At 45.2% G+C, this 27,256-nt stretch overlaps 2 protein-coding genes across 3 annotated transcripts in view; both read right to left on the minus strand.

Annotated features, from left to right (window-relative positions):
• The window catches only part of TTC19 (tetratricopeptide repeat domain 19), a 42,151-nt gene extending 29,702 nt beyond the window's left edge, over positions 1-12,449 (minus strand). Inside the window, 6 exon segments of the mRNA XM_047833018.1 lie at positions 226-359; positions 445-759; positions 762-834; positions 837-1,021; positions 7,695-7,831; positions 12,317-12,449. Of these exon segments, the coding sequence (XP_047688974.1) occupies positions 226-359; positions 445-759; positions 762-834; positions 837-1,021; positions 7,695-7,821 (834 nt within the window). The 5' untranslated portion in view covers positions 7,822-7,831; positions 12,317-12,449.
• ADORA2B (adenosine A2b receptor) overlaps positions 12,364-27,256 on the minus strand; it is a 28,114-nt gene continuing 13,221 nt past the window's right edge. The window contains exons 2-3 of one of the 2 annotated variants that reach the window (XM_047833020.1): positions 15,226-15,810; positions 12,364-12,494 (exon numbers count right to left, since the gene is read on the minus strand). In XM_047833020.1, the coding sequence (XP_047688976.1) occupies positions 12,491-12,494; positions 15,226-15,810 (589 nt within the window). In that variant the 3' untranslated portion in view covers positions 12,364-12,490. Of the gene's footprint in view, positions 12,495-14,346; positions 15,811-27,256 lie in introns of those variants that run through there. The other variant, XM_047833019.1, reaches the window with a different exon arrangement.

Here is a 27,256-nt window from a genome sequence, read left to right on the forward strand (position 1 = left end):
TTGGATAAAAGCGCGATGCCTCTGGTGCCATCTCCATCTGCACCGGAGACTGCAGCGGTCTGACAAGCCTGGACGGATGCCAACCCCGCCCCCCACTCCCAGCCATGACCCATCGAATTCCGGGCAATTCTACCCTCGGAGCCTCCATCCGGCCTGCGGGAGCTGGAGCGCGCACCGCGCACCCACAAAGCCAACAACAGGCCTCGTTCACAAAGGCCGCCTCACCTTGGCTCGCTTCAGCAGCTGAATGATCTCGGCCTCGGTCTCGTCCACCGCGCCCTCGGCGGCGGCCCCGCCCGCTCCCTGCCGCTCCTCCTCCTCCTCCTCTGCCGCAGCGGGCCTCGAGAACCAGGCGAGCGCTGCAGGAAGGGGCTCTGAGGTCACCGGGCCCGGCCTGCGCCCCGGTCCCCGCCCGGCCGGCCCCGCCCGGCCCGCGCCCCTCACCTGCCAGCAGCGGCAGCAGGCCCGGGCCCCGGCCGCGCGGCGCGACTCGGGATGCCGGCACCCCCACCTCAGGCGCTCGGCCTCCTGCCGGCCCCAGGAGCAGGCGCGCCGAGCAGTCCCGGCACCGCCGCCCCGCGGCCCGCAGGAGGCCTCGGCCCAGACTCGGGCTCAGCAGCCGGTACATGCTCGCGCGGCGTCCTCGGCGCACTGCAGGCCAAGCCGGACCCAGGCCGTCCCGCCCCCAGTGCCGAGCGCCCGTCGGATTGGCCCGACCGTGAGGCAGGAGGAGGCGTCGTCGTGGCCGCCCGCATGCGCGTGACGCACGCCGACGTCACTGCGCCTCGCCCCGCCCCCGGCCGGCGGCGGGAATCTTCCCCGGACGCTTGCCTGACGGAGCGTCGCGCCTTCTGGGCTCTCCTAGGAAGCCATCGTCTATGACGCCATGGCCGCCGCCTTGGCTGGACTCACGTTGCCCGCTGTCGTGGAGGAGCTCCTGAGTGAGATGGCCGCGGCGGTGCAGGAGAACGCGCGAAGTACGGGCCGGAGGGCGTGCGTAGCTGCGTTGCGGGCGGTGGACCTGGCACGACGGGGCGGGGAGGCGAGAGGCGGAGTTCCCTGGGCCTGCGGGGCGCCGGGTTGGGGCCCCGCCCCCGCGCTCCGTGCCCCGGTCTCTGGGTTCTTTATTCCGTCTGGTTCTATTACCAAGCCCCAGTTCGTAAAAGATAAATAGAAAAGAATGGAAGGAAAAGAAGATCTAAATTTGTTCAGGGAGCAGCGCAGTGGTTCCCTGCAGGCCAGGGGGGCTGTAGGAACAGAAGTGCTGAGCGCTGTCCCGAAACCCTTCAGAAGGGGCATCGGGCTGGGACAGCGGAAGGCACGGGAGTCTGCAGGGACGTTCGGAAAGGTGGGGTTCTGAATTACTCAACTTGCCTGTAGTATCCCCGCCCCTAAAATCTTAAATTAATTTTAAAGTTAATCCTCTTGTACCCTGCGTGCACCAAATATTTTAGAGCCACAAAACCCAAATGCATACGCAATAACTGGAATTAACTGGGATCTTGTGAAAGCACCTTTTATTTCTCTGACCAGCAGAGGATGCTCTGTGACTATGCTTACCAAATCACCGAGGTGATCTCAAGATGTGTTCTCAGCATAGTAGTAGTAAGACGATAATTCTAATGAAAATGCATTGACAAATTAGAATTAACCAGTGTAAAAAGAGTCACTTAATAGTAGTTCAGGACTCAAAACTGCCACTGCTTATTCACTTGGGTGGCTTTTGTTTTAAAAGGACTGCACTTTTGGGGCGCCTGTGTGGCTCATTTGGTGAAGCATGGGATTCTTGATTTTGGCTAGGGTTGATTTCTTGGTTTTGCGAGATCAAGCCCAGAGTCAGGCTCCGAGTTGACAGTGTGGAGCCTGCTTGGGATTGTCTCTCTCCTCTCCGCCCCTCCCGCCTCAAAATAAATAAACTTTAAAAAAAAAAAAAAAAAAAAAAAAGGATTGCACTCCGAAAGGGTTTGTCTTGAGTTCCTGCTTTTAAAGGGTTGAGAAAAGTAAGCTGTGCTAACACAAGTATAGTATATTCCCTTAAAAGGTTAGGCCAGCCAGGTATTCAAACGTTCAAATCCCCAAAAGAATGGGGAGAGAAACCAATTTGTTAGCTCAAACAGTGGTTGCAAAAAGCAGGTCTGTCTAAATGGGTTAATCTATACACAGTGACACTCTTGGAGAAGGCCCAATAGGTGCCCCTAATGCTCATGGCTGAGACTGAGGACCCACTGCCATTGATTCATGTTTATTTCCAGCAGAACCTTTTTCTGCTATTTCAAAGTATTTGTCCCAGATAGGAATACACTCTTCCTGATCTGTATCCTTCAATGATAATTTTTTTGGATCAAGATTTGAGTTTACACTTGTATGATGATGTGATATGTATCGCATTTGGGCCAGTAGGAAGCAATTATTTGTCCTTTCCTGTGTAACTTTTTGTTTTCCTTGGAATTACAGCTGTTGTGGTTGTGTTTGTTTCTTTAATTTTCTGTGTATTTATCCCCAGTTCAACCTCAAACTCTTTACCAGTGTTCTAAATGCCTGCTCAAGATGTTCAGATAAGTGAGATGTTCTATCAATTTCATTTTCCTATAGAAATCTCTCCTAGAGCTTAGAGTTGATCGAACATGGGCTGACTGCTCTCCTGGATATCTCCTGAGATCTTCCTTCACCATTTTTATCCTAGGAATTCTCTTACCTATGTTGAGCTGTATGTGTAGTGTATCTACAATTTTCCTTTTCTGGGTTTACTATCTTATTTCATAGAGCACATACACTAGTAGCTTCCTGAAGAAGAACACATGAGGTGTACTTTTTGAACCTTTACATGTCTGAAAAGTTTTTTTTTTCTTTTAATGTTTATTTATTTTTGAGAGACACAGAGAGAGACAGAGCACACGTGGGGGAGGGGCAGAGAGGAGACATAGAATCCGAAGCAGGCTCCAGGCGCTGAGCTGTCAGCACAGAGCTCGAACTCCAGAACTGTGAAATCATAACCTGAGCTGAAATCAAAGAGTCGGACACTTGACTGAGCCACCTAGGAGCCCCTAAAATTTACTTTAAAAGAGTCTTTATTACTTTAGCCCCCTGCTTCATCCCTACCTGTAAAACTACCCAGTGCTACTAATTTCTGAGGATTTTAGGGGGGAAGAGGGTACGTTATTGTTTGGTTTTCTCCATTGCTAGCTTAGGATTCAGTTTCCTCAGGTCTTGTGAATTATTTTCCAGTGTATCTTAGCAGTTGTCTCTCCCTGTCCTTTCATCCCTGGGAGTTTATGTTTAAAAAAAAAAAAAAAAATCCTTGTGTTACTGTTTATTGAGGTGTTTGGAAGAAGTAAAATTAGATGCATAGACTTAATCACCATCTTACACAAAAACCTTTTTGGTTACAGTCTTTTAAAGGTTTTTGTGCCTGTGGGGTCACTGGTTTAACATGATTAACTCTCTTTCCATTCTTGTTTTACAGTTCCTGATGAGCATTTATCATTGTAAGTATATATCCTGTTGTAATTTTTTTTTTAACCATTTTTTTTTTAAGTTTATTTAATTTGACAGAAAGAATGTGTGCATGAGCAGGGGAGGAGCAGAGAGAGGGAGAGAGAGAATCCCTAGCAGGCTCTGCACTGTCAGCCCAGAGTCCGACGCAGGGCTTGATCTCACAAATTGAGGTCATGACCGAGCCAAATCAAGAGTCGGATACTCAACCGACTAAGCCACCCAGGCACCCCCATTAATGTGTTTTAAAAGTCAGATCCTTTCAACATCAACTATTGATTTTTAAAAATACCCTTGCTAAACTGAGAACAATGTTTTCTTGACAGGATTGTTAAAAATCTGTCCAATAGCCAATACCACATTTGACAGTACAGGGCATTCTTGTGTTGTCTTATTTGTCATTTTTGTTTAACATTGTTCTAGAAGTTGTAGCTGTTAGCCTAACACCTGAAAAAGAAATTAGAGGCATACCTATTTGTAAGAAAAGACAGCTATCCTTATTTGTAGATGATACAACTTTTTAAAAACCAAGAGAATAAAGTTTTTGTATTACAGAAATTAAAAATTGTTTTCCTTCACGTACAAAGTTCAAAAATATAACTATTTTCAATAACAACAAAAAGGTGAAAGCTACCTAGGAATAAGTGACATTTAATTGTATACGCATATGTACACATTTATTTATTTAGAGAGAATGAGAGAGAGTGGGGGGGGTGCACAGGGAGAGGGAGAGAGAGAGAATCTAAAGCAGGCTCCATGCCTAATGCAGAGCCTGATGCAGGGTTCAGTCTCACAACCATGAGATCATGATCTGAGCTGAAATCAAGAGTCGGACTCTTAACCAACCGAGCCACCCAGGCACCCCACTATGCTTATATTTTAAAGGTCTAGAAAGATATATACCAGCCTGTACCAGTGGCTTTCTTAGAGGAAAGAAAAGAGATAGAATTTAGGTTTAGAAAAGGTTTTAACCTTTTCTCTATTAAATTTTTTACAGAGATTATGTATTAGAAAAAAATTACTTTTAAAACAAAATAGGGAAATAATAAAAATGTAAATTAGCCAAAAATTTTGGGGAAAAGGGTTAATATTACTAGTGATCATAAATATGCAAATTAAAATAATGACACAACTTTCCATCTATAAAACTGGCTACCACAGAAAAGATGTTGGTAAGAATGTCCTAGATGTTGGCAAAAGCATGGAGAAAAGGGTAATTGATACCCTGCTGGTAGGAGTGTAAATTGGAAAGTAATCTGGCAACAGGTTATAAGAGCTTTAAAACATACATATTCTTTGGCTTACAAATTCCACTGAAAAGAATGTATCCCAAGGAGGTAATCATGAATGTTCATAAAGATTTTACAGTGAGCATATTCATCCAGTATTGCTTATAGTAGCAAAAGCAAAAACAAAAAACCACCTGGAAACAATCTAGTTATTCACATTAGATTTAATAAACCCTAATTATCCAAAAATGGAGTTTGGGGAAAAGTAAAGTAATTCATCTTTATAATGGAATTCTTTGTAACTATTAAGAGTGATATAAAAAATACTGCATTGAAGAGGTATTCACAATAAAGTTACAAAAGCAGGTTTAAAAATTCTTGTTTATTTTTAAAGTTAACTGTGATTAATAAAGTTATGATCAAATTTTATTTATTTTTCTTTGTCCATAGATAATCTTCATATGTTTAATGTAAAAAATTTAAAACTCTTCCCATTCAAATGGTTTGTTGTGTAAAGAGACTGGTTTGTTGGAAAATGAAGAAGTTGAACATGTTAATTTTGAATACTTAGTAGCTCTGTCTTTATGTCTTGTGTCAGATCTTATGAGTTCTTTAAAACATTAACTTTCCCATTTTAGTTCAACCAGGCCACTTTATTTTCCAGTCTATAAAAGTAACTCCTACCCGTAAAAAAATGTTATTGGAAAATAAAGAAAACATGAAAAATGTCAACAATCATACCACCCAGTGATAATCACTGTTACAGTTGGGTTTATTGCCTTTTTATTTAAATTAAATGTTTTATTTTGAGATAATTGTGAATTTTATTAAGAAAAAAATTTTTAGCATGATTGAGAGTTTCTAAATAACCAATTTTGTGCCCAGCCTTTCTCACTTAACACAAGAATTTCTTCACATACCAAATTTTTTTCTGATAGATCATTTAACAGATGGTTAGCCTTTACTACTAATGCAAAAAAGAACAAATTAACACCCACCAAAGGGGTTATGAAGAACTGACAAGGGGGGCACCTGGGGGGCTCAGTTGGTTAAGCGTCCGATTTCAGTTCAGGTCATGATCTCACGGTTTGCGGGTTCACAGATTCTGTCTCCCTCTCTCTCTGCCCCTCCCCCACTCACACCCTGTCTCTGTCACAAAGATAAATAAAAATTTTTTAAAAAAAGAAAGAAAAACTCTGACAATACTGTAATTGGTTAGGATGTGGGAAAATAGAACTCTTAAACAATGCTAGTGGGACTGCACTGTTTCCACTGTGGAAAACTATTGGCAACACCTATTAAAGTTGAAAAATGCACACATCCTAAGGCTCAGCAATTCTACTTATATAACCAGGAAGAACTAAGGGACATATATGGGGATAATTGAGTATTATTTATAATGTGAAATAGAAATGATCAGAATGCCTGTCAATAGGGTACTTAAAAACAAGATGCATGTACATACAATGGTATATTATTCAAAAGTTAAATTAAAAAATATATATTGAGGTGCCTGGCTGGCTCAGGTGGTAGAGCGTGCAACTCTTGATCTTGGGGTTGTGAGTTCAAGCCCCACATTGGGTATAGAGATCACTTAAAAATAAAACCTTGGGGTGCCTAGATGGCTCAGCTGGTTAAGCGTCTTGACTCTTGATTTCAGCTCAGGTTATGATCTCACAGTTCATGAGCTTGAGCCCCGCATCGGGCTCTGCTCTGACAGCATGGAGCCTGCTTGGGATTCTCTCTCTCTCTCTCTCCCTCTCTCTCTGCCCCTACCCTGCTCATGCTCTTTCTTTCAAAATAAATAAACTTTAAGTAAAATAAAGTAAAATCTTAACAGATATAGATATATGAATAGATACATAGATATATGAATATACATATATATAATATGTATCATTTTTAAAAGCACATTGAGTGAAAAAAAAAAACAGGTTGCCAAAAATGCCTACAATATATCTTTTATGTTTTAAAACTTATAAGACATCCTGAAAACATTATTACACTATATGTTAACCTGGATTTAAATAAAAATAAAAAAACCACTTTTTTTGTTTTAATCTTTATTTTTGAGAGAGAGAGACAGAATGCAAGCAGGGGAGGAACAGAAAGAGAGGGAGACACAGAATGTGAAGCAGGCTCCAGGCTCCAAGCTGTCAGCTCAAAGCCCGATGTGGGGCTTGAACCCACAGACTGCGAGATCATGACCTGAGCTGAAATCGAACGCTCAACCAACTGAGCCACCCAGGCACCCCTGGATTTAAATAAAATTAAAAAAAAAACAGTAATGAAAAAACTTACAATACCACATGTATATATACGTATACGTATGTATATGTGTGTGTGTGCGAAGTATACGTATTCAATGTACTAAGTATAATAAAATATAAAAACGTTAACAGGAAGGAAACCAACCAATGCATGCAGTTGCCTCAGGGATGATAGGAAGTTGGGAATAAGAACAGGAAGCACTATGAAGTATAAACAGGGTTTTATCTGCAAACATGGTAACATTCTGGGGGGTTAATTACATGGGTTTCTCCTATATTGCCTTTTTTTTTTTTTTCAAATTAAAATGAAATGAATTGTTTGCAACTGCCAGTCGTGATCCTTTGGGCGAAGTTGCTGAGGTGACAGGCAGTCTAACCTGTAGCCTCTCTGTTTCTCAGGCTGAAGTTCATCTTTGGCCCATCAGCCATTCAGGCCTTGGACCTTGTTGATCGACAGTCCATCACCTTAATCTCATCGCCCAGTGGGAGGCGTGTTTACCAGGTAGAAATCCAGAGGTGGGGATTATCTCAGCAAGAAATCCCTTAGGACAAAATGTTTTCATGAATCTCAATGGAAAATGATGACCAGCCTCAAATATTTCCTGAATTATAGAAGAACATTTGACCCATCTTAGTAAAATTAAGTATTAGTAATTAAGATAAGATAAATATGACTTATTAACCCTGCCCAGGAGCAACATACAGAACCAGCAATGATGTGGAGAGGCTGTTTTCTCAAGTCTAACGGAGCATAGTCGACTTTTCTTTCCCAGGTTTGATAACAGGCACTTTTCCTCAAAAAACTGGGTTGATATTTCCATCTTGTTCATTATCTGTCGCCTACAAGCAAATGCCAAAATATTTTGAGGTCTTTCTATATGCCCAGATTGATCTGTCAGAAGTGATCTTTCAAAACTATTGTCAGGTAGTATTCATTAAGTATACCAGATGTAGGCAGTCTACTTGGACCTTAGTTCTGCCCTCTACAATTTAAGATAGGTAGATTTGTAAAGTAATAGCCTCTGAACAGACTCTGAAAGACTCAGATTTCCATGTCTTGTTGCTATTTCCCACCAAAAGCCCAACAAGGTATTTATCTTTCAGGAAACTGAGATGCAGAAGAGTGAATTAACAGTCACATCTGGCAGCTGGGACTTGTAACTGCTGCCCTACAGTGTCTCTTTTTATATATAAATGGGGCCACATTCCATTCCCACTCCTCCGCCCCCCCAATTTAGCTATATGATACCATGTAAGTGCAGTGAGATTGAGGGAAGGGAAGGTTGTGAATGAAGAACATTGGCATTTTGTGTTTGGCTTGGGAGGAGTAAAAAAGCCATCAGCTCTAGTATGTAATCTAGGTCTTGCTGAAGACCAGGAAGAGACGGGAGTTTTTCAGTGTTTGGATTCTGGTTTATTTATGATGAACTTCTCAGAGCTGAGACCACGTCCGTTAATTCTTAGTGAGAGAATGAGCAAAGCCTGCTTGGTGCCTTTGGTTAGTGAATTAACCCGCCGTTTCACGTGGTAGCTTAACTTAACCAGTCTGGCAAAATCTTCATTCATTTCTTCATTAAGGAAAATGATGTGACTAATGTTGAGTGCCGCAGTTAGAAATTTCGGGTCGTATTTACTTAAAAGAGGCTGCCTGTTAGAATTTTGTCGGGGCGAACTTAGCAGACAAAATACCTCAAACAAAATCTTTCAGATTTTAAGTAATGACTAGGTCACAGACCTAGAGGACAGAAGGCTTAACAGATCACAGCTATTAAATGATATTGTGCCTGACGAGGTTTTTCCATTTCTCTGCCTAGTGTGTTTATTGGGGGTTTCTATGTAGCTAAAGTACCCGGAACAAGAAGGGCCTGTGAGTTTTTCCCACATCGTTTAGTTTGACTTTTTGTCTCCGTTCCAGTGTTAGCATTACACCTGACCTGCACCTCTAGTCTTCTAGTTCTGTGATCTGGTCATTACTTAAAGTCTGAAAGATTTTGTTTGAGATATTTTCATTATCGTTGCCTTGTTGTTTCTTCCAAGGTTGCCACGGCTTACTTAACTTCCCTCATTCCCAACCTGTACCATATCACATTGCTTTATTCATCATAAAAATGCTAACTTCCTAGTACTGTGGCTTTCAGCTTGGACTTTGAATTAAATGAAGCTGTAGAAATCTTAACGTCCACCCTCAATTTAACCTTATTGGTTTCCTTGTATACTAACATAGTCAGAATTTGGCTTTAGTCAGAGGTTCTCTGACATGATAAAAGTTGAGTCAGACACTATCTTGATATCCTGCTAGTCTCTTTCCATAGGTCAACCTGATACTCGCACTGTTCTCCTCCAGGTACAGTGGTAATTACTGCAAAGTCACCACTATGTTGTTGTCACCTGAGTCGCTTTTCTGTAAACTTTTTTGGTTCAGGTAGGGAGGGGGAGGCATCGGTCAGGAGAGGCTAAGTTATGCTGCGGTTAACAAATTTCAGAGGCTCACGAAAACAAAGTTTTGTGTCTCGTTCATGCCTCATATCCACTGAGAGTTCATTGCAGCTCTGCTCCAAAACATCGTCACGCAGGGATCCCAGCTGGTGTGGCAGTCCTTCTCTGGAATATTGTGGATCTCACAGCAGAGAGAAAAGAGGATGTGGTGTGTGCCAATCTTTAATGTTTCTGCTTGGCTACTCACATTTTATTGGCTGAAGCAGGTCACATAGCCAGGGGTATTTAATAGGGCAGGAATGTATAATCTTCTTTCAGAGAGAGGCACCGAACACAGGAAACAATAAATAATACATTTAGCACTATGATGGCTCCTAAAAGGCTTGGAGCAATCATAAAATAAAACTATACTTGTGAATGGATGCCCATCTAGGTGGGTCATACTTCTTAGAACCCAACTGGAACCACAGCAGACGTCCTCCAAGTGAAGTTCATACGAGTCTGCTCTTGGGTCTCAGTATCCTATTTCCCACATGTTACTTTTTTCTAAAATCTGTCTCCTTCTGGGGATGAACATTCCAGACTATGAGTGGGAGAAGTGGGGCACTTCCTGTAAGAGGAGGTCATTTTTCCATCGGAGGATAAAGCAATTGAATTAGATGATCCCTGAGGTCAATTTCCAGTTCTAATCATTTCTGACTCAGATTTTTACCTTATTATTGGGTTTATTAGTCATCTGATGCTAGATAAGGAAGAAGCAAATTCAAAATGTGCTATCACAACAGTGTTTACTGCCTTGGACGCTTGAACATTTTACTTTTAGTCTCAGCCAGCCTTTGAAAGCATCAGGCAAGGGAACCTCTGTAGAATTTCTTCCCATCCCTAAGTCACCTGGCATTTATTCAGCATCATCCAGGGTATTCTCATGGATTGGGGACCCACAAAAAGAAGGGAGCTGAGGAACCGTTCAAGTGAGTGTAGAATTTGTGCCTGCTTAAATTTAAATCCAGGGAGAAGAAACATAGGAGATAGATAAAGGAAGAAATCTAAAGTTTTATTCATCGGTAATAGTTGGAGACCTAAGAATTGTTCATGTCACTGCTGGATATTGGGTTTTTCCCCAGGATTAAGTGGAAAACAGTCTGCTTTCTAGCTGCTGTCAGTTTGACAAACGAGCATGACACTTGGAACACTGCTATTCTGTTGAAGCCTTACCTGTTGCTTTATTCTTTGTTGGGGAGAAAGAAGGAAGAATCTTAGGAGTGCTGACTTTTTTTTTCTTTTTTTTTTTTTCATCCTGGCCTTTTCATTCAGATTGCCATCTTGGAGCCTAAAACTAATTTGAAAGCCCTGTGGCAAATTCCCAAGTGGCATCTCACGGTAAAATAACCTTCAGGATGTTTCTGCTTCCTCAGATACTGATTTTACACTTCCAGTTTGGAAATTAACTCCAGGAGTGAAGCCCTTAACATTTTTGGTTTGGGCTCCCTGGTGGTAGAGAGGCTTAAACAAGTGATTTCTCCGACAAGTTTGTCCACCACAGACACATCATAATTTCACTGTACGTCTCCTTTTTGTCCCTTGCCTGCCAACAAGGCGATTTGTTCTTGGACTAGGCCTCTTACCAACCCCTCCTCCTATCTGCGTCCTCTTGCCATCCTGCTAGGTGAATCGGCAGATCCAGGCGTGCCTCGTTCTGAGACCTCCACCCTGAGCAGCTGAGTCATCCCTTTTGCAGGCTTCTTTGCTTTATTTATTCTCCTTGCTCTCAAACGGTTTTCAAGAGGCCTTTCCTACTTTCTCTGGAAGACCTGAATTTCTGCCTCACTGCTTGCTCTTTACCTGTTCCACACTTTGTTTAGGTGTGCGGCGGAAGCTTCAGAAATGTACACACATGTTGTGCAATACCAAAGGCTGAGAAACACCACAATAATGTGTATCTGAGGGGACCTTTCCCGTCCACCTCTTTTCTAGGCAGCCCATGGAGTGGACCCTGTAAATCACTAGACGGAGGAACAAAATGGCTCATGTGGATGGTTTAACTAGCCTGAAACTCCTGTTTCGTGGTCTGAAGTCCTCAAGGACAGAACCTGTACATGGGGAAGTTGAGTTTTCACTTTTGTGTAAGACGTTACCGCAGCCCTTCCCAGTACGGTTTGCAGAGCTGCTCTGAGTCATCAGGCGGATAAATTCAGGGGAGGGAAGCGCTTTTCCAGCGCACCTTTTGAAGTCTGATCCCATCTGTCCTTTCCTTTATAGGTACTTGGAAGTTCTGGTAAAACGTACACATGTTTGGCTTCTTGTCATTACTGTTCATGTCCTGCGTTTGCCTTCTCCGTGCTGCGGAAGAGTGACAGCCTGCTGGTGAGGATGGGGAAGCCTCTTCCCACTGCAGTCGAACTAGGAGGGAAATTCTTGGCCCCCTTAGCATGGTTTGAGTTGTACAAAGTGAGAATTTTTACTACCTGTTGAAGCAAACGGTTTACTGTCCTGGATTTCAGTCCTGTCTTTTGGGTTTACCCTCCCAAAATGCACTGTCATTTTTTAGATCTACATTCATTTCCCAATTGTTTATTTAAAAGGTCACAGGTGAAACTTTGGGGAGGGCAACAAGGTAATCTTGAAAGTTGGCACTGGGGAATTAGACGGCCCAACAAAAATATGAACTAAAGTGACTGCTGGCGACTTTGCATATCCCCAACTCAGCTACGAGGTATTTCTTCCCACTACACCCATAAGACAGCCTGGCACTTAGCCATACTTGATTTTCACCACGGGGCAGGAGAGCACATTGATATTTCTGCCGATTTCACAGGAGCCCAGAGCACCAAGCAGGAGCAAGACATACTCACACAACTCCCTGTTCCAAAGGAGAACAGCATTACCCACCTAAGAGCAGGTAGCTATTTTGTCAGTCTTCCCAAGGAAAATTATAGTATCCACTCCATTCTTCCCCTTTCTTTCACACTGTTAACTTTGTAAACATCTTGGGAATGGCGGTGGGAAGTTGGGCATCTGATTGTTGAGAGGCCGCATTTGCAGCTGATGTGCCCTACGTTTGTTTCACCTGTAAAATGACAGGATTAAATTAGGGCCCCTGCAACATCTAAGCTGTGTGTTCTGTGACATAAGGCGCAGCACTTCCCCACAGGCTGCTGTCTGTGAGGGTTCTGCTCACCACCCTCCCCCGTAGTACAGCACAGTGGTTAAGGGAGCGTAGACTCTGGGCACATGGGTAGAATGGGGATAAGACCTGTCCTCATGGGGTAGCTGACAGATTTAAGTGAGACCGTCTGTGGGAAGCACTGAGCAACACAGTAGGTCAAGGCACGTTCGCCATCGCTGCGAATAGCTTTCTGAAGGCCGGAAGAAAGAGGCAGAGCCAAAGACTGCAATGAGGGGCCTGTCTTGCTTCTCACTGTGGGTGATACACCCTGTGCCAGCTGGGCCTAAACTTCCCCAAAACAACAGGCAAAGTAAAACTTCCTTTATCCCCTCTGATTTCCAGAAAAGAATACATTTGTGTCACCTTTATCTGCAGTTTTTAGGCAGCAAGTCTTTAATCTGTGTGCCCACTCCTTTCCTACTAAATGTAGTGACAGGTCTTGGTTATCTCGGCCCTGCCAATTAACGGAGTTGTGTTTTGTATTCCAGTGCAAGCATCTCTTGGCAGTTTATCTTAGCCAGGTGACAGGGACCTGCCGACAGCTGAAGGTCTCTGACAAGCAACTGACAGACGTATTATTCGCAGAGAAGAAACAAAAAGCATAAAAGGTATAGATTAAGCATCATTATCTTTCAAAATAGAAGTCCCACCAGGAAACACGTGGTTCATGTGGAAGAGAGGTGAAATAATCTTCTGGAGACTTCTTGTTACTGTCCCTCTTCCCTCCTGGACAAGAGACTGTGAGTTGCAACCCAGGATGTGTGTATGGTTTGAAGTTCTGTACAGTTCTTGTGGAAAATCAGAACCCGCCTGTGAGGCCCTTGGATAAATTTCTGAGGTGGAATCAAGCATTTTAGACTCAAACAAACCCTAATCTCTATCACACCCTGTCTGCAATTAGATTAAGTTACTGAAGTACTTAGTAATTTTTAAGAGGTTGGAATGGTAGATGAAACTGGTAAGAAAAAGTTTAGATGAGTTAAGTGTTACTTCTTTTCTTTGGGTCCAGGGAATCACTCTGCAGCAACAAAAGAGCAGAGCAGAGCTATGGCTAAGCAGCAGCAACTATAAAAAGACTCCGGGGTTTTAGTTTCACTGAGCTTTAGCTCCCGGTGGTGTTGCCAAAAAAGCTTACATAAGCTGTATTGTTAGAAAGGTGTATCTGAAGCAAGGAAAGGGCTGGTTTTGCTCTGCGTGCGTTTCTGAGCTTTATAAGAAGCCAAGTGAAGGAAGAGACAAAGTCATGCCCTGAAGGAAGTAGAGAAACCACCAAGGATTTCCAGTCTGAACAAGAAAACGGAAAAGAGACTCCAAGAGGAGAGTTTTAGAAGGGAGGGAGATGGGACTCGTCTGGACCCCGAGAGAGTGAGGGGTAAGGACAGATGGCAGTGAAGATGAGGCCACCTCAGCCCAGAAGAACTTCCTAAAGAAAGCCATTCATGGCCAGAACGGGAGCCTGGAAGGCCAGGCATGCTGTCTGCGGGGCTTGCACACCTGCAGCTTCCTTGTGCAGATATTACAGCAGTGAACACACAGAGGGGAGAGATTTTACGGCCCAGGAAACACGAGGTGCAGGTGCTGGAGAGCCATGTGACCGGCTCACAGGCGGTGCACCATTCTCTGGTGGCCAGAGCCTTGGGTTCCGTGGAGGCGCAGCACACAAAAGCTGTCAGGACTTTCCTACTTGGGAAGCTTGGGCTGGGTATAAACTTCTCCCTTTAGGCAGTCTTCAGAACAAAGAATAGAAGGTAGATTCAGCACCCTGAGCTTGTTTTTTAAGTTTTATTTTTATTTCATGTCATACACATACACAGTTCTAGGATTTTACTTATTAAAATTTTCACACTTGGGCTCCAGCAACTTGGCCAAACGTCAGCTTGGTAGACAACTAAAAATCACTGCCTAACTCTAGAAGGGGAAGACGCAGTCTGGAAGAGGAGGGATCGATCCCATTTCTCCAGTTTCTTCCTCTAGGGTATGGCTTTGCAGTATGCGGAGAAGAATGTTAGGAAAATTGTTATCTGATATTCTACTTCAGAACTTATTAGAGTGTCATTTCCCCAAATAAATACAGCAGTTTCTTGACTGAAGAATTAAACTTTTAATTTTCCTGGTCACCTTCCTAGGAATAAGTATGTATTTTTAGTATGTCCAACTTTTGTTTTTCCATTGCTTCTAAATTAAAAAATATTTGTATTACAATAGTTCACAGTGTTTCACAGTAAAATAGTTTCATTTTCTACCAAAAAAGAGGCAGACTCTTAAAAAAAAAAAAAAAAAAAAAGTCTTTTATAATCCATTCAAGCCATCAGCATCATCCACACAGTGGGAGCATCCAGAAAGAACCATAAATACATTTGTGAGCCTTTGGAGCCTACTAATAACATGTACATATTAGCTAGGTATGTGGTGACTCCAGGGGAGTACTTAAAAGAGGCAGCCCATATGCTTACAAGGTGTAGCTGTCTTTAACAATGGGAATCAGCTGGTCACGTCCTGTCTGTCCCTTTATTGTGAATTTATGCCTTCTTAAAGAGGCCAGGACCTAGGTCATAGGCCCACATCGAGAGCAGGCTGCACCGCTGGCTGCCCATTCCCACTCTTGAGGACATCTGTCTGGCAAAGAACATACCTGGAGATGATTTTGTGAAAAGTATAGCGGAAGTCTCGGTTCCGATAGGCATAGACGATGGGATTGACAACTGAGTTGGCATGTGACAAGAGAATGGCCATGTTCATTGCCCACTTGGGCTTATCCTTAGCCCGAGCTGGCTGGAAAAGAGTGACACAGTTGATGGCATGTACTGGCAACCAGCACAGAGCAAAAATCCCAACGATCATGGCCAGGGACTTGGCTGCATGGATCTCCCGCTGGATGATGGTCCTTGAGTGGTCCATCAGCTCAGTGCGCTGAAGCTGCTTGCAGGCCACCATGAAGATGTTGATGTAGATCACCAGCATAATGAGCAGTGGGGGCAGGACACACCCAAAGAAGTTGAAATAGACCATGTAGCTCATGGGGACCACATTCTCAAAAAGACACTTCACAAGGCAACAGCTTTCATTTGTGGCTCCATCCCAGGGTTCCGTGCAGTTGTTGATGGCACTGTCTTTACTGTTCCACCCCAGGAATGGAGTCAGTCCGATGCCAAAGGCAAGGACCCAGAGGCCAGCAATGACTCCTCTCGCTCGGGGCCCAGTGACCAAACTCTTATACCTGTCCAAAAGAACATCATCTGTTATCGTCAGTTTGCAGTACTCTGTAACCAGAGTCCAAGACCCCACCTGTGCTTTTGTTCCATGGCCTTTCCCCATGACAACCTTTCAGGTTCACCCTCAAAGGGCACCACAGCCTTTTACCCTCAACATGAAACCCGCAAAATCAGTATGAACAGTTTTGCTCTAACAAGCTCAATAAGATTTTTATTCTCGACTTACTAGCTCATCTCTGTTGACCACAACGGTCAGTGGGAAGTGGGAGAAGTCTCAGAGGGTGCTTTCTAATTACCCACATACCGACTTATGAGCACAGGTCTTCTATAAGGCGCTGCTCGAAGTGGTGAGCTACATCAGTAAACAGAACACATAAGATCCATGCTTTTCAAAAGCTTACATTCTAGTGTGGGGGGGGGGGGAGACGACTTATAATGAACAACAAACATATCAGTAAGTTGTATGATATGTTAGAAGGAGAGGTGTGGTGTGAAAAGAGAAAAAGCAGAGTAAGGAAGACCAAGACTGGCAGGGACTGTGGTTTTCGAGAGGATGTTCCAAGGCAGCTTCATCAGTAAGGTGCCATCTGAACTAAAGTTGAAGAAGTGAGAATTGGAGCCCCCAGGAGTCACCACTCCTTGGTGGCTCTGGGCAAGAATCCTTCTGGTCCCCCACAAATACACAAGAGATCTGTCCCAGACGATGGGAAGAATCCTCCCTGAATACCTCTGGAAACTGCTAGAGAACAACACTTCTGGTGATGCCCCTCTCTCTGTTAGCAGCAAAGTGGATAAAAACTGGGAAATAACTTAGCAAATATGAAATCACTCTTAGTAATTTTAAACCTTTAAAATCTTACTTAAAATTGCGAGAAATCACAATACACAATGTAGACATTCTGCCATGAACTAGTCCACATATGGTTAACAGCAAAGCTATAAAGTTGGCTATTAATAATTGATCAATAATATGTATTCAATGTAATGTATTGAGGAAATGAAAGAAAATCCTTCCTTAACCTCTAGGAAGAAAATGGGGAGCTAATTCGATACACATTACCTTAAGACCTGTCTACGGGAAGTGTCCAATTTCCTGTGCCTGCAGTATAAAGCCTATACTTCTCAGCATGACCCACAGAACCCTCCAGGCCTCAGCCCCACCTACCTAGTGCCTGCCATTCCTAGCCAGCAGCTCCCTCCTGGCCCATGCTGCTCGCAACACCGATGAAACACCTGTTCCTATTTCAAGGCTCACCTCCTGTCCTGATCACCTCTCAGGGTGACGTGGCCACTCCCACTCTCTGGCCCCAGACACACACCTGGCATACAGCTTGTTTATCTGTTATGTATGTTTTCCCCTCAACTAGAATGTCAACCTCCTGAGGACTAGGACCTTGTCCCTTTGTATTGGTATCCCAGGACCTAGCACGGTGTTTGACATATATAGTGGGTTCTTAATTATATGGCCATTATGAATACCTATCTGATTTGTTGTCAAATCGGTTTAAAAGAAGATTCTACTTAGGAATACCTGATGCTATGGCCTGGACAGTCAGGAGAACCAGTACCATTTGTTGAGGAAGTTAACAGAGACCTTGACTGGTAAGTGACCGTGATCCCTAATCTTTTCTGCTCCCAAGAAGGGCAGCTCTCAGCAACTGGCAGCTCAGTTGTGGGGCCTTTACTACAAACGACCTGCTGGGCTCAGTTGCTCACTGAATTTTCCTTAGCCAAGAAATCCATCTATTTCTAAACCCTTTCTGTTCCCTTCCTCATTCAGGAATGTACAGCCATTCCTTACAAAAACGTTATTCCTGTCCATTACCTCACCAGAGAAGCTATTAGTCTCTGCAGGATAACAAGGCAGCCTCCCTAAAAGCCAGGCACTTAGAATCACAGGAATTTAGATTTATGAGGCAGGTCCTCAGAGATCAACAGTCCTGCCTGTTCTCTTTTGTTGTTCACAGGACTCAACTGTATTTAATCAAGTACTGTTGAATATAGGCTAGTCCTGAGCCGGGATGAACTGTATATTGGCTAAGCAAATCCTCTTGTAGGTGATGGTCTAGGGGGGATAAATGAGGTGGTTCGGTCAATGAGACAAAAGGAAGTCTGCGAGGGTACTTCCGGGAAGGATGTTTACTTCTTTTTTTTTTTTTTTTTTTAAATTTATTTTTGGGACAGAGAGAGACAGAGCATGAACGGGGGAGGGGCAGAGAGAGAGGGAGACACAGAATCGGAAGGATGTTTACTTCTTGATGAAAGGAGGGAGACCCATGAGGAGAGCCCTTCCCCATGCCCATCCCTTTCTGCTCTTGATGCTCTTACGGGAGGCTGTGGTGCCTACAGCTACAGCAACTATCTTATGACCACACGGGCTGGCCTGGAGACAAAGCAAATGGCAAAGCAGAAGGAAAGAAACCCCAGAACCATCACGGCTATGGCTCCACGTTCTAGTTAAGAGATCATTAAATGTTGATTTCTGAAGCTACTGGTAACCTGCAGCCAAAAGCATACGAACTGGAAGGGACTCTTCTCTCTTCTAATCAAAGTTCTCTCGTTTTACAAATGAGGAAACAGATACAAAGTCTGTGAGTGACAAAAGCAATATGAGAACCAAAGAGCAAAGCTAGGTCAGGACTCTCAAGCCTGTGTTCCTTGCACCATATTACACTGCTGTTGTACTTGACGTTTTTTAAAGCAATATTAGACACCGAGTATTCTGTACATGGAGGGATCACGGGGTGGCTTCCCACTAGAGTTCAAAACAAAACTGGAATTCACAAAGCTGCTGGATGCTGCAAATTTGAAAAACTACCTTTTTTATAAATGTTTATTTTTCAGAGAGAGCGCAAGCAGGGGAGGGGCAGAGAGAGGACTAGAGAGAGAATCCCAAGCAGGCTCTACACCTCCAGCACAGAGCCTTGCGTGGGGCTTGAACGCACAAAACTGTGAAACCATGACCTGAGCCAGAATCAAGAGTCGGATGCTCAACTGGCTGAGGCACCCAGATGCCTGTGACAAACTACTTTTATGCTAAATTGGCTTAGATAAGGAGAAGCAGAAGATTCCATCAGGGGAGCAGCTGGTCACCACTTTGTGAACCCCCAAACACAGCCTCTCTTCCCTGTTATTTCATGCAGAGTTCTTTCTTTGTACCAAGCACTCTGCTGTCACTGGAAACATAATCATAGCCCTCGTGGGTTGTAAAGCTAACGAAAGAGACAGAAAGTAAACAAGTAAACACGCAGATGTGTAATTACAAATCAGAATGAGTTTGGCCCAACCAAAATGAATAGGCTGCAGATAAGAGAAAAACAGGAAGACTGTGGACATAGGATGTCAGGGAAGGCTTCTTAAGCAGAGCTAAAGGTTTCAAAGGAGTATAAAATTTGAAGAGTGGGGAGAAGAGCATTCCAGGCAGAGAGAATGGAATAAGGCTTTCGGACAGGAAAGGATTTCACTTTCCTAAAGAAGCAAAAGGAAATGTGAGTGACCGAAGATCGGGCAGGGCCAGCCACAGGCCATGGGAAGGAAACTCGATTTTGATATTCCAAATGCCTTGGGAAGCTGTTGAAGGCTTTTAAGTGGGAACGGTAGTAACTTATGTTTTATAAAGCTCATGGTATGGAGACTGAGTTTTAGGGAAGCAAGAAGGAAAGAAGGGAAGATGGGTTGCAAGGAGATGAACATCAAGAGAACAGTGGATGTCAGTATCCTGATGAAGACAGTCAGTAGAGAGAGAAGATGGAGGGAAAAGGCAAGATTATTAGGGAGCTACGAACCTGAGGAGGTTGGAGGGTGTGGGTCCAGTGCACATGTGAAGGGACACTTCTCTGCTGTGGCTCAAGTAAGGACAACAGGGATAGCGCAGGAGGGGAGGGCTGGGTGGTCAAAAGGCAGGGGCAGCAGCCCTTTTGAGAGCTGCTGTCCCCTCAGATGCTCGGGAAGAAAATTCACTTCCTAAGGGTGAGGGCATGGCTAGGGCCCTTGAGTGGTCTCGGGAGTGGAAGCGGGAGCTCACTAGAAAAATGTGGCAAAGAGAGTGCGGCGGGGGGCACCTGGGTGGCTCAGTCGGTTGAGCATCTGACTTCAGCTCAGGCCGTGATCTCACAGTTGACGAGTTTGAGCCCCACATCGGGCTCTGTGCTGACAGCTCAGAGCCTGGAGCCTGCTTCAGATCCTGTGTCTCCCTTTCTCGCTGCCCCTCCCCTGCTCATGCTCTGTCTCTCTCTGTCTCAAAAATAAACACCGAAACAAATTTTTTTTAAACAAAAAAAATGTGGCCGGATGGTGGCCACTGTGGCTTTAACAGTGGTTAACCGTGGTACAACAACTGTTGTTGATGAGGTACAGGCTGCATCATGGAATCGGGAGACCAAAGGAGAGCGAGAAAGACTGAGGAGACCAAAGACTTGAGACCAGGGTGCGGGTGGGTGGTACGGTTGGCACGAATAAGGGGAGCAGGGGGGGTGGCAGCAGGGCGAGGAGAGGACAGGGGCAGTGTGTCTGGACATTGGCAACACCAAAATTCCATGTCTACCCTGGAAAGGAGAGTGGAGAGAACCAAGAGAAAGAGCTCAAGCCCAAGTCCCCACCTGAGGTCTAGGTGTAAGCAGAAATAGGGGAAACCGTGTCCTTGGGGATGCAGATCTGGGTCAAGGCCAGGTGGCCAAGGGAACGTTCAGAGAAGAGGTCAAAGAAATAGGGGTGCGGTGGTGACCCAGAGAGCACAGTGCTTGGGAAGGCGAGGTGGGACTTTGGGTCTAGTCAGCCAGGGAATGTAGAGAGCATTGTGGGGTTGAAAATTAACAATTAGGGGTGCCTGGGTGGCTCAGTTGGTTAAGTGTCTGACTCTTGGTTTCAGCTCAGGTCATGATTTCACAGTTTGTGACTTTGAGCCCCACCTCGGGCTCTGTGCTGATAGTGCAGAATCTGCTTGGAATTCTCTCTGCCTCTCTCAAAATAAATAAACAAAATATAAAAAAAAAATTAACTGAATTATTGTTAATTGGCTGGGCTAAATACTTGGCTAAAGCTGACACTGAAGCCACGTCTCCCTTTTCATCTTTAATATGCCAATGGCACTTGAAACTCTAAAGTAGAAAAAAAAAGTTTATCGTTCCTGTCTTTTTAAAAACATTTATTTATTTGAGAGAGGGAGAGAGAGAGAGAGAGCGAGCACAAGTTGGGGAGGGGCAGAGAGAGAGGGAGAAAGAGGATCCAAAGTCGGCTGCATGCTGACAGCAGAGAGCCTGACGGGCTCAAACTCACAAACCGTGAGATCAGATGCTTAACCAACTGGGCCACCCAGGCGCCCCATCATTCCCACTTAATCTAAGACAGGTCTTCCTTCCTCACTTCCTCCCAACTGGTAGATAGAATGGGTACATTCTGGCAGCCTTTGAACCACACGAGCCAACGCTAGGTTTTGGAGACTTGTACCTACAGGCCCCCTCCCCCAGCCGTACAGAACCGCAGTAACACGGAGCCTCTGCTGTCTAAGCGCCGCCTCCGCACAGCCCGCCCGACCCATCCCACTCAGACCAGGCCTCCGAGGTCAGGGCTGCTCTCTCTCCTGTTTACAGATGCAGACATTGAGGCTCTGAGAGGTTACGTGATTGGCCTCTGCCCCTGACTGCAGTCAGGACACAAACTCAAACAAATCTGACTCCAATTTTGCCAAAGGGAGTCGTTTTCCTGCTCGGGAACATACAACTCCTCCACAGATCCCAGCTCCCGCCTCCACTGGTCCCTCAGCCACAGGCCCACCATGGGTGCAGCCAGCCGTGGGTCTGCTGCTTCACCTTCTCCCCTGCCAGAGCTGCTCGCTGGGTCCAGGGAGCTTCCCCTGTGGAGCCAGCCACGTGGGAATTAAAGACTTGAAGGATGGGGGCCCTGCTACTTTCTTGGGAAGCAGTCCTTAAAAGGCAGCAAAGAGACTTCCTGTATTCTGTCGGAGGACACAGCCAGGCCCACAGGAGCAGCGTGGGCTCCAGAAATGAAAGCAATTTTGGCGCTGGGGCTCCAGTACCTATAATGGCACAACAGTATCCATGAGGCCTGTGCCTGGGCCCAGGTGGGAGATAGAGATGTTGGAGAAAGCAGACAGGTGTCCCTGCACTGGGCAGGATGCTGGAAGGGATGACCTCCGGGGTCTCTGGCATTCACGAAGGCTCTAGCAGCCTCCTGCCCTGTCTTCTCATTTCCTTCCATCTGGGCCCCCATCCTTTTCCTAAATGCTGGCCTCCTTCCTTGGCCCCACCTCTTGCTTGCAGATTTCATGCTTTGCTCCTTATACACCAGTGGCTCCTCGTGTGTGTGTGTGTGTGTGTGTGTGTGTGTGTGTGTGTGTGTGTATGTGTATGTCCCCAAAACATTCCTGAAAGGCAGGGGCCAAGTGTTTTCCTGCATCTGCCCCTATGCTGGTCTCTGCTCTGCCACGGAGGGCCCGAACACAGCAGTAAGGGCCGCAGAGCCGGACGTCTGCCCCAAACACAGGAGGTGTAAATAAAAGGCGATGAAGAGATGAATAAAGGAAGCATAAGCAGCTTTATTATTCCAAACAAGCAGGAACACTTGTATCCCACAAAAAAAGGGTGTTCTGGGCAAGTCCACGTTCTGGGAAATGCACTGCTGTGCACGAAGCGGTGCTGTGATCCACCCGCTCTCCATAGAAGGGGCTCATTAGCTAAGGAGATTGATAGGAAAACAGTCACATGGGGGGAATCAACAAAGGGAACAGTGTGGACGCTGAGGTTACATAACGAAAGAGGAATCGCCAAGTGCCGCATAACAAGTGCTGGCCTATTTCTGGGGCAGGGTCTCCTCCCTCTCTGGCTCTGCAGCCTTGGCTCAAATCAGGCCACCTTCTTGGTCTCAGAGATCAGAGTGCCCAGCTCTCAGGAGCTCCTAGTTCAGCACATGCCCGAGGGCAGCTGCCCTGGGCAGTGGCCCGGGGGCTGTGTAGCATCTGTGCTCTGGCATCAAAAAATGACACTGGGGCAACTGGCTCGCTTAGTCACCGGAGCGTGTGGCTCTTGATCTCTGGGTCCTGAGTTCGAGCCCCATGTCGGGTGTAGAGCTTACTTAAAAATAAAAGCTTTAGGGGTGCCTGAGTGGCTTGAGTGTTGGTTAAGTCGGTTAAGTGTCCAACTTCAGCTCAGGTCATAATCTCATGGTTTGTGGGTTTGAGCCCCGTGTTGGGCTCTCTGTTGACAGCTCAGAGCCTGGAGCCTGGAGCCTGCTTTGGATTGTCTACCTTGCTCTCTGCACCCCCCACCCTCAAAAATAAACATTAAAAAAAATTGGAGGGGGGTGCCTGGATGGCTCAGCCAGTTAAGTGTCTGACTTGGGCTCAGGTCACGATCTCATGGTTTGTGAGTTCAAGCCCCATATCAGGCTCTGTGCTGACAGCATGGAGCCTGGAGTCTACTTAGGATTCTGTGTCTCCCTCTCTCTGTGCCCCTTCCCTGCTTGCCCTGTCTCTGTCTCTCTCAAAAAGAAAATAAGTATTAAAAAAAATTTTTTTAATAAAGATCTTTAAAAAAGAAAAAATGAGGATAAAAGTGTCTGTGGAAACTACCTTCCATGCTGCTGGGACCTTCAGCAGATATAATGTGTTCAGAACACTTTACGAATACAGATCTGTTAAGTGAATGCATATGAGTTCTGCTGCTGTTTCTTGAATCGTTTCCTGTTTGCTTAGGGACTTTTTTCTTTATATTCTGTTTGGCTCACAAATTGTACTCCTCTGTAAGACGAACATTTCTGCTTTAAAGCGTGTAAATAATCCAGTTTTAGAAAACCTCATATTCTCACACGAGTAATGACAGGACTTCCTGTAAAAACGGGCTTAGGGCAGACCCCTAAAAACCTACACAATTTCCTAACTAGACAACTTAACTCGGATCACCTGGGCAGGCAGTTCAGCGGAGCTAGAGGCTGCCACAATGAATATTAAAACGCAACCCAAAAATCTAGTAGAAATTCTGGCGAAACTTTAATGAGAGCGAGGTCAGTAAGTGCCCAGACAATGCAGATGAAAGAGCTGTTGTGAGCCGAGGGGCTGTGATGAAGTGGGGCACGGTGGGCAGGGCGGCCAGCCACGCCAGGACCACAGGCTGGGATGTGGCTTTCTGAGGAAGCAGGCCCAGATACAGGCACCGTTTGTTTTTTTATTCCTCCCCGTTCCTGGGAGCCCACAGGGGCTCCTGCGACACAGCAGTCAAACGGAGGGCTTTTTCGTCTTCTGCTGAACCACGAGACTACTCCCCCATCCCAACTCCTTTTTCCTGGAAGAATCCATAGATGAACCAAGGCAGTGTGCCCTGAGCCAGCACGCTTCCCTCTTCACCCGTGACACGTACCGGAGCTCACGCTGCGGGAATTCGCACAGAGGCAGACCAGTGTGGACCGAAGTCCACTGCTGTGCTCCCCGGGCACCTCCGGGTTCCCACGGCACCCCTCCCCAAATACCTCCCACGAAGCCCTGTTTTCTGTCTCCTCCCGCGGAAGCGTGCGCAATGGCAAGCCTGTTTCGTTCACTGTTGAATCCAAAACACCAATAATGGGCCTGGCACACAAGTGCTGAATAGAAGCCTGAATTTATAAGAAGAGAACAGAACTCTGGCTTCTTAATCACATATTACGTGTTTTAACACCCACTTGGTAGCTCTAAACAAAACAAGGCACGGGGCGGGGGGAGCATGTGAACAGCCTTGAGCTTCAGCTTCTAGTTCACAAGAGGCCGTCTGTAAAAGAGGGAAATCTTTACGCTGAGTAGTTGCTTCTGTTTTTCAGATTTCTCATGGTACCAAACTAAAAAGGTTTTTAAAAAGTTGTCATGGACGGAAACATAAGAAAAAAAAAAAAAAATTAAAGGGGCACCTGGGTGGCTCAGTCAGTTGAGCGTCTGGCTTTAGCTCAGGTCATGATCTCACAGTTTGTGGGTTCGAGCCCCCGTGTCAGACTCTGCGCTAACAGCTCAGAGCCTGGAGACTGCTTCAGATTCTGTGTCTCCCTCCCCCCCCCCCACCTCTCTGTCCCTCCCCCACTCGTACTCTGTCTCTATCTCAAAAATAAATAAACATAAAAAAATTCTGTTTTCAAGTTGTCATGGACAGAAAGAGAATTTGAATAGCACTGTATCTAGCAAAGAAATAGAATACATAGCCAAAAACCTTCCCATAAAGAAAACTTAAGACCCGGATGACTCCACAAATGAATTCTATGAAACATTTGAAGAACAGATAAAACCATTCTTACACAGAAAGAAGAGATGCTATTTGGTTCTGTTTATATGAACTTCAGGTCTGGGAGTGGGAAGAAAGTCTCTCATTTACCATTTACGGAAAATGTATTGAGGGCCATCTGCCTTGTCCCCGTGGTCACGGTCTGGGATGGTCCTGGCTCTAGTGTACGGGGCAGGCTGACAAAAGGACAGTGCCTGCCTACCCAGCAGATAACAGGCTATGGTCACCAGAGCTTACCCTCAGGCTGTGCGCTTCTGATGAGGCTGGGGCCCTCAGCTACTCCGGCTCCTGGCAGGGATGGGGAGGGGATTCTCCTCTACTCTAACAAGTTCAGACGTGTCTGAATCCCAGCGGTGGACCTGACTGGGGCCTGAACTGAGACCACTGCCACACGTAAAGGTGGTCAGAAAGGATGCCAGGTGTCCTTCTCAGTCGCCCAAGAACAACGGACGATGAGTATGGGTGGCAGAAAAGAAAGTTTTCCCCACCAGCTTACTATGGCAAGGAGACAGTCCAGAATGGTCTGATAGCGATTAAACCCACTGAGATTAAAAGATGGAGACCAGGACCAGGTCTCCCAGAGTTCATCTTTGAGGCTGTTTTTTGGTGAGTCTCCTATTTCGGTTTCACGTATCGGGTGTGACCCAGGGACAGATCATGGTTGCTGGGCTCCAGACTCTGATTTTCAAGTGAAATAAGAGTCCCTAAGAGAAACGGCCCCTGCCTGACACCGAACAAGAGAATAAAAAAATACCTTGTCTCCTCTCCCATGGCTAGGGTTAAAACACACTGCTTCAGATACAACATTATTTGTCAAAAGCATCGGCCTCTGAATACACAAACCATCAGAAGACATCAGGAGGCATGTATTATCGATGTGTCCCATTACCGATGATGTCAACTTGGATCACCTGGTTATCATGGTGTCTGCCAGATTTCTCCACTGTAACTATTTTTCCCTTTGTAATTAGTAGATATCTTGTAATAGATATCCCGAGACTTTAAATATCTTGCTTCTCATCAGACTTTCACCAATGAGTTTTAGCACCTATTGATGATTCTTGCCTGAACGGGTTATTACTATGATTGTTGCCAAATGATGACTTAACTCAAGCATTCCTACTCGTTAATTAGGTGGCGTTCTACTGTAAGCAAGAGTTCTTCAACTCATTATTAAAAAAAAAAAGAAAATCTCCTAGTTCTGTTCATTGTGAGGGCCTAGAAAAAATGACGCTCCAGTAGCAATGAGCACACGGACCCATACCATTCTCCACTGAAAAGGAAACCGGGCTCCTTGGAAAAATGGCTGATCTAAAGGTGGAAAATAAAATGTGAGCTTGAAAAACCTTTCTGTGGCAGGAAGTAAGGAAGTGCTCACAAAATTGATGAGAACGCTTGCAGAAGTGAATTTGAATGGGCTCCCACTGGCCAATTCTGGGCCTCAAAATGAAAAACACAAATGGATGATAACACGTTGAATGAAAATAATATTCCGTAAGTCCATACTGAGATTAAAAAAAAATAATTTAAGGAAGAGCAGAGAAAAGGCAAAACTCTTCTTTATGAAGAACGCCAACCAATAAAGGTGGAAGGAATGAAAAGAAAGAAAATTACCATTTTACATGGTAATAACGTACTCAGGCAAGAATCCTCAATGAACCCGGTCTATGAAAACAAACCCTTACAGTGACGAAGCCCCGGCAGACACAGGTGTAACCCAGTGATGAGATTTAGCAACCCAATAATGGGACACACTGAGATCGCTTGCCCTCTCGTGTGATGGGCTGAGACAGACATAACGTTAAGAGAGCTGGGCCCTTATCCTAAAGCACTGGGAATATTACACAAACAAAAGGAGGTGCCATCAGGTTTTCATTTTAGAAAGACTGCTGTTATATGAAGAATGGGCTAAAAGGGTGAGCACGGATGCAGAGAGACCAGACAGGATTTTCCTGGAACAGGGTAGAAGTAGAGACAAGACCAAAGAGAAGTGATTGGGGACTGATTTCAGAAGTGTAAATGACAGGACCTGTTCTTTTTAAATTTTTTTTTAAATGTTTATTTTTGAGAGAGAGAGAGAGAGAGAGAGAGAGAGCGAGCGGGGGAGGGGCAGAGAGGAAGGGAGACACAGAATTCAGAGCAGGCTCCAGGCTCTGAGCTGTCAGCACACAGTCCAACGCAGGGCTGGAACCCATGA

The sequence above is a fragment of the Prionailurus viverrinus genome, chromosome E1 (genome assembly GCF_022837055.1).
Source record: "Prionailurus viverrinus isolate Anna chromosome E1, UM_Priviv_1.0, whole genome shotgun sequence".
Taxonomy (NCBI): domain Eukaryota; kingdom Metazoa; phylum Chordata; class Mammalia; order Carnivora; family Felidae; genus Prionailurus; species Prionailurus viverrinus.